Source organism: Camelus ferus, chromosome 7 (genome assembly GCF_009834535.1).
Source record: "Camelus ferus isolate YT-003-E chromosome 7, BCGSAC_Cfer_1.0, whole genome shotgun sequence".
Lineage (NCBI taxonomy): Eukaryota > Metazoa > Chordata > Mammalia > Artiodactyla > Camelidae > Camelus > Camelus ferus.
In genome coordinates this window covers 51518564-51534740 of record NC_045702.1, presented here as the reverse complement: position 1 = coordinate 51534740, position 16177 = coordinate 51518564, and the positions used below count along the sequence as shown (strand labels likewise).

The 16177-nt window shown below is 36.2% G+C and overlaps 1 protein-coding gene across 1 annotated transcript; it reads right to left on the bottom strand.

Annotated features, from left to right (window-relative positions):
* Positions 1-8615: 8615 nt before the first annotated feature.
* SOSTDC1 (sclerostin domain containing 1) lies at positions 8616-13058 on the bottom strand. Its single transcript, XM_006191632.2, has 2 exons — positions 12577-13058; positions 8616-10062 (listed from the first exon to the last, which is right to left on the bottom strand). Exons 1-2 carry the CDS (start codon positions 12902-12904, stop codon positions 9647-9649), a joined length of 744 nt encoding a protein of 247 aa, XP_006191694.1. The 5' UTR covers positions 12905-13058; the 3' UTR covers positions 8616-9646.
* Positions 13059-16177: the final 3119 nt, after the last annotated feature.

The following is a 16177-nucleotide window of genomic DNA, read 5'->3' as shown; positions in this document are numbered from 1 at the left end:
AATACTTCCAGATAAAGCAGGCGTATTTCCCTGGAATTTTGCCATTATTTTTTTAGAATGATGTTAAATATTTTATTTCCATTTAATGATTGTCTTCTGGATTCCCTCTCTGCTTAAAATCATCTTGGCATAGAGAAGAAAATATATATGACAATGAAATTAGTAAATAAGGGAAAGACTAATGAGGTTGTGATCTCAAAGGAGAATATAATTTGTCATACACAATTACTGATAACATAGAGCTTTTTAAAGTGCAGCAATATAGAATTGAGAAATGTATAAGAAATACTTTAAATAAACAGTATAAAATCTTGTGCAAGTTTTCCAAAATTGTATGGCATTTACTATTTTCAGAGAATACAGTCAAATCCACTTACTCTTGTTCTTCTTTATTATTATTATTATTAATTAATGATCCATTGGACTACAGGAAGAAAATCTGTATCCAGTTTTATATCATTTTTTCTATTTCTGTTTTTAAATGTATTGCATAATGTATGTAAGACATTAATAAAATTATGTCCAATTTATAATTATAAGTAAATAAATAAATGTGTTTTGGAGAAAGGTACCCAAAATTCTTTTTTTTTCCTTATGAAAACATGTTCAAATATTTAGAGAATGACTTTAGAGAGTTTTAAGCTATCAGTTAAGGTAAATTATAAAAAGAAAAAAATAGAATAAAAGAATAGTCTAAACATATAGGACTGGATTGACACATTGTATTGGAATTATAAGAAGGCAGGAATGAAGTAAAAGAAAAACTGCTCTGTTCCTTTTGTTGAAGGAGTGAATGAGAGGGAGAGCCCTGAAGTGACATATTGGTAAAGGAAGCAAATACAATAGAAATCAAGGTTATGCATAGAGGCAAAAGGAGGATAAATGTGTGAAAATGCTTTCTACATCAATTTTTGTGTCACATAAATATATGAAACAAATGGGAAGTGACAACATAGCCAAGAAGAGCAAACGAGAGTGATTCAAAACAGAATGGATAAAGGCACAGACAGAATTAAAAAAAAAAAAAAAGGAGAGAAAGAAACTCTCTTTGAAAACTACGCAAATGCTAAAGTTCTTCATTTAAAATTCAGTAAGATCAGTCCAGAATATCTTTCAAAAGTGCTTCTGCCCTCCACCTTGCAGTCCCCTACCTTGCTAACTCTTCCTTCTTTCGTCTGCTTCTCTCTATCCTGCTCATTATCTACTTTCTTGAACAAAGCCTTGGAGAGGAAGTCCCTCCCCAAGCCTACATTCTCTTCCACCAGCTAGCTGGTCTCAACTTAAGAAATATAGTAACGACAATAGTAATAGCAGTAATGACTAACACTATAAGCCCTTACATTCAGAAATGCTTCTAAGGCAGGAGACAATTTTCCCATTTTACAGATAAGGAAATGAGGCGTACATTGCTCAAAGTAGTCCACTATTTATAGCAAAGGCAAGATTCAAGCCCATGTATTCTGGCTCCTGTCCCTGTACTCTTGACTACTCTGCAATACTACCTAACAATACACCAAATAAACCACGAGTGAATTTTGAGTGGATTCCCCATTTAGTTTTTTCTTTGTATTTTCACTTCTAGGACCTCAACATTCTAGAGCCTTGGTCTGGATCAAGTAACATTACCATTAGCGGATTAAGCCCAACATATGACTGTTCAACTGTAAGGGAGTGGAATAAGAAGAAAAGGGAACTAGTGCAGTTACAGATGTTATTTCTATGTATTCAGAGGTAGGGGAAAAAGAAATTGCCAACTTGGCAGTGCTTCTTTCTTATCCTTTGTACATCTAAAGGCTGCACTCGGCAGTGTAACCACTAAGCAAAGACTGGCACAGCTGTTCATTCTTTCTCATCGTCTTTTATCTATGTAGTGCGTTCCCCTTAATGTGAGTCTTTGAAATTCTGAAAGCCAAGTGCTTCATTTCCCATCATTCCACACTTAAGCCAAGTTTCAAAATTGGCTTTGATGTGTATTTAAAATGTCTTGGCATCCTGCTGTCATCATTCCCTGGATCTGTCCCATTCTGTGAAACTGTGATATGATCATCACTGTCCCAAAGGAAGAGACCAGCTGCCTATGGAACCATGACAATGTCCTGCTGCAACTTTGAGTAATTCATGGGTTATACTGATGACTGCTGGGGAGTACAATGTGAATGGGTAAGAGTTACATGTTTTGAAATCATGTGGAACTATGTAGCTGCCCTCCTTTGATCCATAAATATTCAGCCTTAGGGTTTTAGTTCTGAAGTTTTATTTTCATCACAGATTACAATGGCTTAAACACTGCCATATTCAAATGCTTTCTTTTCTAAGATTGAGGAATAAGCTTAGCATAGTATATATATTTATATTCTAGATAATGCCTTTTGGTGAGCATTATCATATTCGGTGGGGTAGTTCTCAGTTAATGTGTAATGGATTTATGGAATAGATGGTTTCTTTTTCCAACTAATATAATATTTCAAAGTTTGACTGGCTTTCATGAAAAAATCCCCAGTAGAAACTGCTTTGTAGTTAATCCTTCTCCTATGACTGCATGTTCTAATAGAATGGTTGTTACTAAAACACGTAACAACAATAACAGCAAAAATAAACACCCAATTTCTATCCCCTCTCTATCCATAGAATGTAAGTAGTAAAAATTTCTCAAAGGTATAGGAGTCTATACCAAATATGCCCTGTTTTTCATGTGCTACACAAGCTATTTCTCAAAAAAGAACAAAAAACAAAAAACAAACAAAAAAAAAACTTATTGCGGTTTTTGTGTCTTTTTGGCTTCAGCGGGTTGATTTGTTTCTTGAGGTACATAATATCTAACCTGAAGTTAGGTCCTCCAAATCTCTTAGAATTTCTCCCAAACGTCTCTTTTAGATTCTCATCTCAAGCATGAAATGGGAACTTTAATGCTAGAAGAGATCTGGGATCTTAATCTTTACATCTTAATCCTTACATCTCAATATATACATTTTTAAATGAAAAAAGATACAGAGATTCTATAATAATTCAGTGCCTACTAAATGCAATACACTGTTCCAGATGCTGTAAAGAAAAGGATGCCCAAGGAGATTGTGCCAGGCAGGTATGTTTGACTTTCCATAGCCATCCTCCACCCTGCCCCCTGCCCTCTGTCTCAAGGCTGACCTGTACGGATTTGCGTTCACCAGCTCCCAAGCCCGTGGCCTCGAATGAGATCAGCCAGTGGGGAGCCCTGGCAGAAGATGAATCAGAAGGATGAAGGAGAAAGGAGAGTGACAAGGGTATTATTCCCTTGGATCCCTGGCTTTGCAGTTTCCTCTGACTGACTGCTCAGACTGACCACAGCCCACTGCCCCTCTGACTGTGCGCCCTCACCTTCCAGGCTTAGCTAACCTCATCCTGTCCTTTTTCCTTAGGGCCTGGGGTTGTGACAGCTTTGCTGTTGCTGCCCTGAGCTCCTGCACTCTGTCCTGTGCTCTCCCTATTCCGCACCTAGTCTGGTATTAGTCTCCTTGTAAATAAATCCTCCTTAACTTATTCTGTGTGTTGTCTGTTTCATTTTGGGGATGCTAACTAATACAGCGATGTCAACTCAGATCTCAGGAAATTTACATTTTAGCTGAATTTCCCAAGGCCATTCAGAAGTGACAGATTTGGAATTAGAGTTAAGTCTACTAACCCCAAACTGAGAGATCATTTAAATACCCAATGTGGCCCACACACCAGCTTAAACTGACCCAACAAATGGGCAGGTATGTCTGCTTTATCAAGGACTTTCAAAAAATCGACTGCTAGTATTTAAAAATTTGGAAAATTCATATAAAATATTTAGATTTTTGGTGAGTTTTCACTACTTACTCCACGTGGAAGCAGGTTTGAAGTGGCCCCCTCTGTGTAGGGCTTTTTTCTGTAGTCCCTTTCCCCTGACCCTTGCTTTACTTCTGACTAGTGGTCCTCGCAGGCAGCGAGGTGCAAGCCTTGCCTTGATGGACTTTCTCGTCCAGAGATGTTTGTGTTTGAGATTAACGGCTTTCCAACGGTAGAATATTAGTTAACACTAGTTACAAGCTAAGAAGAGCCAGAGAGAGGGGGTTTTTGGGTTTTTTTGTTTTGTTTTGTTTGTTTGTTCGTTGTTTTTTACCAGGGAAGAGAGCAACGGACCTTCTGATAGCCTGGAAATTACACCATGTTTGAAGATTCCTATTTTGGGCAGCAGTCCTGAGAGACCGTGGCTTTTCAGAAGTCATTCCAGAGCTGTGCCGTGGAGAGGACTGTTTGTCCTTACCAGCCTTTTCCCCTGTCATCAGCATTTTCCAGCTCTTTATTTCAACTCAACATAGAGCAGCTCTGATATTGTGTCCTCTTTTCCTTGATCATACTCATCATTATCACAGGTTATAAAAGAGAGAATAAAACACAATCAAAAATTCTTAACCCAGAATGTCCACTTCTTCATTAGATTATTCAGTGCATTCAGCAATTTTTGTCTTTGGTTTGCAGTAAGAAAATTTGTGGCAAGAAAGAAGTGATGTTGTTCAATTCTCTAAGCTAGAGGAAGTAAAACCAACAAATAAGCCAACACAAAATATGAAGGAAATATTTATAGCACATAAACGCCATATGAAAAGTAAGAGAGGAAACAAGGCAAATGAATACACAGAAAGCTCCAGTTACTAAAAAAATGTTAACTATAGTATAAAGTAAGTGCTAATTAAAGATTGCAAAGAATTGTTAAAAATTCTTGGTTACTGGACTGCTGGGTTCAGTAGTTTAAGCTGTCTTTAAATGCCAAATTTAACTTAACACTTCAACAAATAAAATGATCCACTTCAGATGATCCTTTTATAACAATTTGCCAAAATTGTAACATAAAAGATTTAAAATTTGGGCGAATTTAACAATAAATTTAAAAAATTTTTATTCCTACTGAAAAGTTTATACTTTAATGTTTATACAATAGTAAGTTATCTTTGAGCCTATCAAACTCTTGATCAGTTTTAATAACAATGAACTTCAGGTGAATATCTCTGTATCACTGATGATGTCATTCAACGTAGACATTCTGTCTCAGATTCAAGCATCTAATCCCATCACTGAAAAATGAGATCAACAACACAAGGTTACCCTTGGTTTGTAGTTACTTAAATTCAAAAGAAAATACTGAAGTTCCTGCTTAAATCCTCCACACTGTTTTATTTTTCATTCATAACAAAAAAATAAATCCTTTAGCTGGTCGGCCAATGTGGATGATAAACTATCACTCACTTTAATTTGCACTGGAAATAATTATGCTGTCAGCTTGGCACTAATTCATTTTAATCAATTCTTGAACCTAGAAGTTGAAACATTTTCTCACTGGGATTTGTGCAGTAGTTGTTACCCTGTGGCTATTCGAGACAATTTGCAAAATATGCAGGCAAATGCACCAAATGAAATGTTAGCCATGGAGTCAGAAATGATGGACAGACCAATAGAATTGAAAATGACACTGACAAGGAGAATACCTATTCTAGTAGGTCTCTTTTTGTAGATGTAGCAAAGATTTCTAGCAGCTAAAATTCTACTCCGTTCACAAATGTAGACTCATTTTAATTCAACACAGTTCTAATTAAACCAAGATGGGAGTCATTGCATCTGTCCTTGAGGGAAAGAAACATTCTAACAAGAGAATTCATTCTAGCACTGAAGATCCCAAGTTATTTTCCCACTGAACTCCTTCTGGGTGTCCACAAGTATTCCATCAAAGACTTGCCATGCATTTTATTTTTCATTAGAACTGTGTGACTATAGAAAGCACATAAAGCTGAATTTACAGTATGCAGTTAATTGCCACATTAGTACTAAATAACCTTTTCAAGAGTTAAGTCTAATCCAAGCCATGCTTTAATTTCAAATATAATGATTTAGATTTTGATAATTTGATAATAATAATGATTTAAATTTCATGGAAAAAAATTTCAACACACTAAATTGAAACTTTCAAAGACTTTAATTTTGCTCAGCAATTTGGATTTTTCCTGGTTTTACTCTGGCTAAATACTATTCTTTCCATTCATAACTGCCTAGTATAACCTACTGAATATCAAAGTAAATATCACACTACATAGATAGATCAGATTACATAATAAAAAAAAATCACTCTAGTAGCATGTAGGGTGAATAAAGCAGCAAGATCTCCTGGCAAAACCTTACTAATTTTGATATAGAGCAATAATGGATTAAGATTAGGTCTTTTTTTTTTTTTTATTATTGAAGTATAGTCAGTTATAATGTGTCAATTTCTGGTGTACAGCACAATGTCCCAGCCATGCATATACATACATATATTCATTTTCATATTCTTTTTCATTAAGTTTAGTACAAGATACTGAATATAGTTCCCTGTGCTATACAGAAGAATTTTTTAAAATCTATTTTTATATATAGTGACTAACATTTGCAAGGATTGTCTTTTATAATTAAAAAAATGCTCTAATTTTCATTGTTTTTCAAAAAATATAAAGTCAAATGTGGCTAACAAAGTATTACCAATTAGTGGTTATTTGTAACTAGCATAAATAACTAAATATAAATGATTTGTAGTTAAAATATTAATTTTTTTGCAAATATGTATTTCTGAAGGCTCCACATCCATGTTTAGCTTAAGTGTAGCACACTATATGTATTATATGTGCTATTAACTTTTCTTTCATTCTTGTCGTTGATATAAACATCTATCTGTATATCTAATATACCTATAAATATCAATATCTATCTATCTATCTATCTATCTAGCAAGCCCCTTGAAAAAAGCCCTTTATCAATCTTGGCCAAAATAATTTTGATAAATAAATCTTTCATGGATAAATATTATGGATGTAAACTAGAAGCCAGACTCTGCCAAAATTATCACAATCACCACTTTGAAATCATAGTTACTAAGGTGAGAATGCAATTATGCAGAGTTTAATCAGATTGGAAAATGTGAATTAACTGGAAAAAATAAAAACTGAAACATAATCAGCAATTAAGATGCAAGTGCTTTTTAGCATTTTAAAATAATAACTACAAAGCTATTCTTTCTGTTCAAATTTTTACTTCACTGAGAGCCTGATTGTATCCTAAGCCTTTCTGATGGGTTGCTGACCTTTCCTGTTGTTTGATGTTAAATGCCATGCAGTAAATGCATCACGATGCATCGTGTCCTGAAATGGATCAGTAACTTGAATGTGACCAAGAGAAATGGATTCAGTTCTTGATTTAGCAGAGACTAGAGCAATCTTTTATGTATCGGCTTCCTTTATTCTATTTCATTTTTTTCTAGTGCATTCACTCACTAAACACTATTAACAATCAAATTAGTGATGAAGATTCTAGCATTTTATCATCACCAAAACCTTTGTTTCAATGTTTCATCAGAAAAAAGACAACAACATAGTCTTCTTCATTGTGAAGCCACTGTCGGATCAACTCCTTTTTACACCTCAGAACTAAGGACACACTAATTTTTAAAATCATCTCTAAGGCCTTCTGTAGACAGTGCTATTATGTTAAGAAGGACGCAATGGCTCAAATGTCTTAAGTCTTCTGTTAAGTATCCCACACTGAGCAATGATGGACAAGTAAAATAAACATATGAAATAATACATTTTTGGTATATTCGACCTGTGACATAATTATTATGAATGTTCCCTGTATTGATATAATGATACTATATGAAGTAGTTTGAGATCTAGCTAGTAAGACTAGAAAATAAATCAACATTGGACAATTAGTCGTTATTTTATTAGGTGATACAATATTTAGCATGATTATAAAAATCTAGAAATGTTTTCTTGTCTTTAAATATGTTGAGACTCTCCTACCTCTCATAGGGAAGGGACAACATTACTGTCCTTATTTAGCTTACTATGCTTTATGTAATATACGTGTGTCTTTTAGACTTGTAATTGCAGAAAGAACAACCTGCTACAAAAAAGCACTAGGGCTCCTCATGCTCAGGATCCCAAAACAGGAAAACCCAGAAGATCTTATCGATACATAACCAAGCCTCTTCTGTTTTCTTCATTTGGGGTGATGAGATCAATCATTGATTGAAAGGACATATCAATCATTTACCTGTATAATCTTGTTCAAGGCTGATGATGTCGCTTGAATGTGAAAACACTGAAAAATTAGGGTTTTTTTTTTTCTTTGTTGTTTTATTTTTTGGTTTGGGGGCCATGCAATAGGATTCAAAGTTCCCCATCAGACGGTAGTGATTTCTTCACAATTCCTTTCTCATGATTCCATGTTAGAATCACCTGGAAAACTTCAAAAACTGCTGATATCTGAGCTCCATCTTCAGAAACTATGGTGTAATTTAGATGGCAGCCTCAGTCGGGGCATTGGGACTTCTACCCCTCCCAGGTGATGATAATGAGCAGCAGACTTGGCATCCTCGATATACATAGATATGATGTTCTTATTACAACTCACTGCTGGGTTGCCGTTTACTGAAGAGATGACCTCCCTTTCCCTCTCTTTTCTCTTACCATAGAATTTTCTACCAAAACTCGAATGTGCCTTAATAAAAAAAAAAAAGCCATTACTCTCATACATTTATCTTGTAGTCTTTGTGAACATGTTCTTTTTATACATGTTAGAGGCAAGGACAATAACTTTTAGCAGTGTTTATTTTTGTTAAAAGAAATGGATGGAACTGAAAGTCAAGATACCCTCTGATTGCACAGATTAAACAAGAGAGTGTTACATATTTCATCTTTACAAAGCAACCTACTGGTTTAAAAAGATCCATACTGTTGATAGAGTTCATGATAAAACATATATGTAATAAGGAGACAAATATTTATTTTACATATCTACAGCATGAATTGTCATATTTTTAGATGAACCACAAATTATACAGGAAAATATTTAGGTACATGAAAAAGCTTCAAAACATTAAAAAAAAAGTAACATTTTGAAAAAAATCACATGTGAAAGCTCATTAAATAATAACATTGACAAATAAATAGTTAATCAGCTTTACTTATTAGCTGCTGCCATGCATTTCTGGCATTCCATTCCAAGCAAGGGTCAGCATGCAGGGTATAATTTCGTACTATGAGACTGTAAAAAGCTACAGGGCTTATTTTTGAAGTGAAATGTCACAAGGTCTTTGACTCTTTCAGAGGGAGATCACTTGTGGCTGCTAAACTGTCCCCATGAAGATTATCAAAAAAGCACCTTTCTTGAGTGTTGACGTGAATTTTCATGGCAACAAATTTTTTTTTAACTTTTCAATTTTGAAGTAGTTTTGTTTTGGGGGTGGGGTGGGCGGTGGGTGCGGGGAATAGTTTGGGGAGTGGACGGTAACGGAGAAACACTTCTCTGTTTTAAAAAGTAATGATTCAGTGATGTGTATAGTATCACCAGTCTTTCAAGAACCGCAGGGAATTAAAACTACAGGATACGTGTAATTTAAATGCAAATCACACTTGTGGATCGGCGTACATCTTGAAAAACTTGAAAAGAAAAAGCCATTCCCAAAGAAGTTCCTGATACTTAGGACAGCTTGCTGGGTATGATCAAAGCAGAAGCATATATTTTCAAGTAAGAAAATAGCAGTGGCAGGCTCAAGTCTTCCAAGCAATCAAATCTGTAAAGCAGATGGTTACTAGTCAGTCCAGTTCTGAGAGTCTGAATTCTAACTCATGCTGTGCTTGCTGGATTTGCTGGCTCTTTTCCGCTCTCTGTGATGCGGGGCGGGCTTGGCAGGCGACACGCTCTCGAAGTTATGACTGGACTCGTTGTGCTGCCGTGTGTACCTCTTGCACTTGCAGGCGGTGACCACCGTGATTTTGTAGGTGCGCGTGCTGCCATCTTGGCACTGCAGCTGGATTCTCTGGGTGCGCGTCTTGTCGTTGACACACCTCCACTCCTGGGAGCTCCTCCGGCTCCAGTATTTTGTTCCATAGCCTCCTCCAATCCAGTTGGGGAGCACTGGCAGGGGCAAGCACTCGCCTGCGCACACCAGCTCCTTCAGAGGGCTGGTGCTGGTGCACTGGCCATCAGAGATGTACTTGGTGGAACGCAGTTCCCGGCAACCTACCTGAACTCGAGCTGCGGGAAACATGAAGAAAATGTGCATCAGAGGCAAAAAGCAAATAGACACTTTTTTAAAAAGTAATCTGCAGTGACAAAAATAACACCGAAATGATAGCAAACTGCCAAACAGGAAGTGAACACCTATTTTATTTTCCCAATGCAAAAATCTGCCTGCATGGTTTTAGGGGACACTTTCTCGAAAATTATGTTTATATGGCTGGTGTTTTTTGCAATAAAATAAACGGTCTGATTTTTTTTTTCCATGTGTAACATTAGCTAATTGCTTACTGAAGTATTTGAAAATCCCATTTTCTTAGTCTTACTCCCCAGTAAGGATTAAGCAGCTCTTATATCTATGTGTAAATACTCATTCTTTAATGAGCTAAAAGGAGTATACGCAAATGTTCAATGTTCTTTTACTCACTGGTTATATTAGTTAATGTCTGCAAGTGCTTTTAATTAGGTATTTTTAAAAATCTATTGAGAAAATGTGGAAAGTGTTTTAAATATTGTGTACAGTGCAATCTGTAATATTTTGTTTCAATAATAAAATTCAGCTGCAGAGAATCACACATACTTACATGTACAATGTCTGACATTTTGCATATCAAACTTAATTACTCCATTTTAAACACATTCCCAAGCTATCTTTTAAAAACACAAATATTAAAATGTTTGAAATGCAAAGTGTCACTACAACTCAACCTTCAAAGAATATAAAAGCCCCTAAATCAGGAACGTATGGTTGCCATAACAACTTGGCTACATTTCCATGAATTTTATGGCAGAAAAATGCCTAACATGTCTGATTTACAACTGCAGAAGGAACCATGGTGTTCGTTTCCTGAATGTTCGTCATGGCAAACTTTTTGTTTAGTCATCTGAATTTGATAAGTATGTTCTCCAATTGACTGTTTCTTGTTACATGCCTTATGTAATTAAAGCAAAAATTAATCTTGAAATATTTGAGTATTCCTTTCCACTACTTTGTTATCTAAACTTGAGAATTGCCTGTAATAAGCTTGAAAAAACACCAAGCCTTGTTAACTAGAAAAGCATATATATTTCAAAGTATAGACCGCTGAAATTGGAAAAATTAAAATTGTAAGGCATATCGAAGGGGTCTTCCATGGAAGGCTGAAAGCTAATATGAGTAGATACCGAATTAGGAGTTCCACTTCAACTCTGTGCCCCAGTACTTATAAGGTGAGATAAGAAATATAGTCTAAAGTCTAAATAAGTCTAAACATAATCTAAAGGGATGTGATAGCCATGAAAAAAAATTATGTATGTACACACACATCTGTGCAAATATAAAGTGTGGGATTAAAATTAAAGTGTAAACTGGCTGGTCAGGGTGCTCTGCCTGTTTGATTCTGATTCCAGTTCACCTTCCTGCAGCTGCCTTAGGAATGCACCTGGAAACAGCGAGATGATTTTGACTTGTCTAGCTTTTTGTTCCTGTGTATGCAGAGATTCGGCATTTTTGCAGTGACAGTTCATTGACAATGAATACCTACCACATTGCTCAGTAATCTAATCACAATCAGTTATTTCCTGTGTATGTAAAAGCAACCATCTTCATGAAAGTTTGGTTTTCTTAGAAAGACATTAACAGTCAGATTTGCGTTGACTGTTCAAAGGTCAAAAATACTTTTAGTACTTGAATGGAGTTGAGGAAGAGCCAAAGATTTGTAACAGATTTCCTGTGCACTGTGTCTCTTAAAACCTGATTATTAGCATGTGAACTCTTCTAAAGGAAAGGAGTGAAGCAAAAATTAGGAGGAAAATTTGAATCTCTTTAGCTAGTGGTCAATTAGTGTGTCAGTTAAGCAAACAGAAAAGAAGAAAAATAGTTTCTATACAAAATATTGCCATACTGTCATTACTTTGAATCTCTAAAGTTATGAAATTTCCCTGGTCTTTCACAGAAATACACAATTATCTAAATTTTGATCTGGTTAATAAGGAATTATTTCAGAAAAATATGATTCTTCAACATTTTTAGTTTTATCCCTCTTTCTCATTAATCATCATCAAAGCTTCAACTATTTCACTAGACTTATTTTAGAAGTCAGCATGAGCAATTTTTTTTCCCCAAACAGCTTCTTTTTTTTCCCTTGTGATTTCCAATACGTGCTTTGCTTAGTTAACTTTATACACTATCAGAATTGCACATGTCCTGAAACAATCAGGAAGCCGCCTGAATTTAAACTATCCAGAACAACTCTTTTTTAAAATTCTCATTTTGCATGATTTTAAAGAAGCAACAGTTCAATTCCTGGGAACATTTTCTTCCAGGACATTTGATAAAACTTAAGTCTGTGCCTACATTAGCAAATCACTGTTTTAGTTATGTTAACTCTGTAGGGAAGAACGCCAGTCTACACATGCAGCAGATTACTCCCAGATTGTTTAGCAAAACATATATGGTTCAGGTTAGTTAGCGATGAAACAATTCTCCGGGAATGTGAGCTCATGCTACCAAATAAGAAAAAAACTAAATCCAAGCAAGTAAAACACACTTACTGTTCTGATCCAGTCCAGTGTTACTGAAGTGCCTGCCTCCATTTCTGGCTTGATTCATCGTGCTGTTGCTGCTGGGGTGTGCTGGAACAGGTTTAACCACATGTGAATAAAGGATTTCTGTGGCATCGTTTTTAAAAGCCAAACAGCTTTTCATTAGGATGCATGCAAGGGGAATGAGATAGAAATGAATGGCAGGAGGAAGCATGGTGAGGAGAGGATTTGCTTGGCTGGAGAGCTGGTTAATTCCTTTTCCCTCTGCTTCTGCACTGTAACTGTGAAATTCTTCCTCCAGGTTCCCTTTATATATCCACTGAGGTTTGGCGTTCATTCAGGTGTAAAGTTGTGTAGAGCTTCGGAGTGAAAACACAGAGAAGGGGTGGGATCCCTACATGACCCTGCAAAAAAATTTTACCAATGGAAGAGAAGACTACAGAAAAGGAGGAGCTTGGTATACAAATTGCATGAAATTTCAGAGTTGGACTTCATCAGTTGTCTGTGAGCTGAAGCAGCCAGGCACATTCTATAGCAAGCACAGTCTTTCTCTCTTTCTCTGTCTCTCTCTCTCTCCTCTCTCTCACTCTCCACTTTCTCTCTGCCATTTCCTCCCCTAAATCTAGTTCACATTCGGGTTTCATTTAAATGAAAATATGCTTCTGTTCATTTGAAGAGATTTGCATTCCCACAGTTGTTCTGTATTTAGGGTAGGGAAGGGGTTCATCCCAGATAATAGGAGGAATTCAGGAGTTTAAATATTAGAGGGCTTGCATGAAACACCTCGTTCAGTTAAAGGTATCTTGTTTCTCAAGACGCAAACCACTAGTTTTTTTTCTTTAAAGTATAAGGCACGGAGCTAAAGTCTGCCCCCTGGACACATTTAAATAATGCAGCTTTGATCTGCATGAACTGCTGCACTGCTAGGTGAATTATTGCCAGGGGTTCTGTGTGGAGAATAATGAGCATAGCTCTGTCTGCATTAAAGTAACTAATATCAATTTTCATCTTAAAAATATGTCACAAGCATTAAGAGTCATAGCATCACTTGACATGAAAGAAAGCCATTTCTGACAGATTATTGTTTTGCAAATTCAAAATAATTTTTGCTAGGTTTTTCATTTGCTGCAGAACATGTGTTCTACCTGCACTTACTGAACATTTTGTTCATTACTTCCTTTGGCTCTGCTCCTCACTTAAGAAACAGTACTTTTCTGAACTTCTTTATCCACACATGGAACGGATGTTCCATTAATACTAAGCCGCTGATCTCCGTCCTTAAAATAACTATAAAATTCTAACTGACTGATTGAACATTTTTTGGTGGGGGGGTGGTAATTAGGTTTGTATATATGTATGCATGTATTTCTTTCTTTCTTTATGGAGGTACTGGGATTTGAACCCAGGACCCTGTGCATGCTAAGCACAGTGCTCTACCACTGAGCTATACCCTCCCCCCAGGATATTTTAATTGGAATCAACATTCTGAATTTCTTTTCAGCTTTAAATCGATGTTTCCCTTGTATGGCTATTAAACTGACCTTATGGCATGGATATATCGCTCCTCTTTATAAACCCTTACCTATTGTAACTGATGTTCATATCTATCTGTCTGTCTATCTATCTATCTTTCTATCATCACCTGGGTTTTTCCACAGTGGCACTATTGGCATTTTGGAATAATTCTGTGTTATGGGGGCTGCACTGTGAGTTGAGCAGCATACCTGGCTTCTACCTATTCGATGCCAGTAGCACTCCCAGTATAACCAAAAATGTCTCCAGATATAGCCAAACATCCCCAGTGAGCTGCAATCACCCCCCATTGAAAACCACTTATTATCTATCCATCTCTATCTCACCATAAAAAGAAAGCAAAGAACAAAAGACTAATTATTTTATAATACTAAGACATTATTTCTTTTTTTAGGAGAAAAATGATACTGCAATTTTGTTTACAAACAACAACTGCTTCTCTTTTAGAGGTATCTATTGAAATATTCCTAGATGAAATAATATGATGCCTGGAATAAACTTTCAAAATAGCATGAGAAGGGGATGGTTAGGGATGTGGATGGAGCATAGATTGCTGGTTGTAGGGGCTGGATTCTGGATTCTATTCTGTGTACTCTTGTGCACATTTAAAAGGTTAAATAATCAAAATTTTAAAAACTAAAGTAAAAAAAATCAATTTATTGTGTATATATACTGACAATCAGATTCCTATCTTAAGATTGTATGTAGTCATTTATTCTACCATCCTTCCTGGAAAATAATATATCAGTTTATTCTGTGCACATGGAGATTATAGATCACGTATCCTTCTAAAATACTAACTATGAAGAATTTCTAATCCTGCTTATCAAGGGACTTGATATTCATTAGATGAAAAAATGTTAATATTAACCATTGATTGGTAGACCCAATGCCTCAAGGGAGTAGGAGGGTCAAAATATTCTAATCCCTTCCCCACTGCTATTTTTTCATGTCAGGAGGAGGAGATATTTTGACTTGCAGTTTAATTATTAGGTTGGGCTAATCAGATTTACCGAACTAACTCATAAGTGTTAAAGCCGCTCTGTACCTAGTGTTCCGGGGCTCAGCCTTAGGGTAGCACCTCCAGCAGAAGCAAACTTAGGAATGAAGGCAATGTGGCTGATGTACGTGGATAGGAAAGAGTCAATGTTCAGATGTGACTTCTATGATTAAGTTACCAAAATCTTGTGACTTTCGGTCTTGCTTGCCTGCTCTAGCCATCTCACTTGATTTGATGGAGCCGGCTACCATGATGTACACTTCCTATGTAGAGGCCCAAGGGGCACAGAATTGATATGTCTCACCAACAAGAAACAGAGCCCTCAGCCAAACCACCCATGAGGACTTGAATTCTATCAACAACGACATGACAATCTGAAAGCAAATCTCCCCACAGCCACTCCTTCAGATGAGGCTACAGCCCTGGCTTACACCCTAACTACAACCTTATATAGACTTTAAGTTCAGAGGTACTCACAGGAGCCATGAGATAGTAAAAGCTTTAACTAAGTTGAGGTCATTTGTTACACAGCCGTAGATAATTAACACAACAGAATTTGCTTTAAAAATGAAGATATGGTAATTAATTAATTAATTTTGTGAATAATACTAGGGCCTCAAAAGCATCATATGCAGAATCATTATATTCAGTGACTGTACAACCTTCATTCTTTGGGCGAGCTCTGGGACTTATTTTCCAGTCATTGGCTGAGTCATCAATGTGATGCCATAATAATCAAATAATAATATTGGTATTACTATTAGTGTCTGATATGCAAAAGCTTGAAAGTAATTTTGATACTCTAAATAGTATTGTTTATCATGTGGCTCCTGGCGCTGGCATCAGAAAATCTGAATCTGAATCTTATTCCTACCATTTACAATCTGTATAAAGTTGGTTGTATTTCCCAAAACTCTCTAAGTCAGTTCCTTCAACTACACAACATGACCAAACTTACCTACCACACAGAAGAATAAGAAAATAGGAAAGTGTCTAGCAGAAAACCTGGCCTGGAAGAAATGTGGGAAATGCAGTCACTGACTATGAGTCTAAGACTAGGCTTTCTCATTAGAGTCT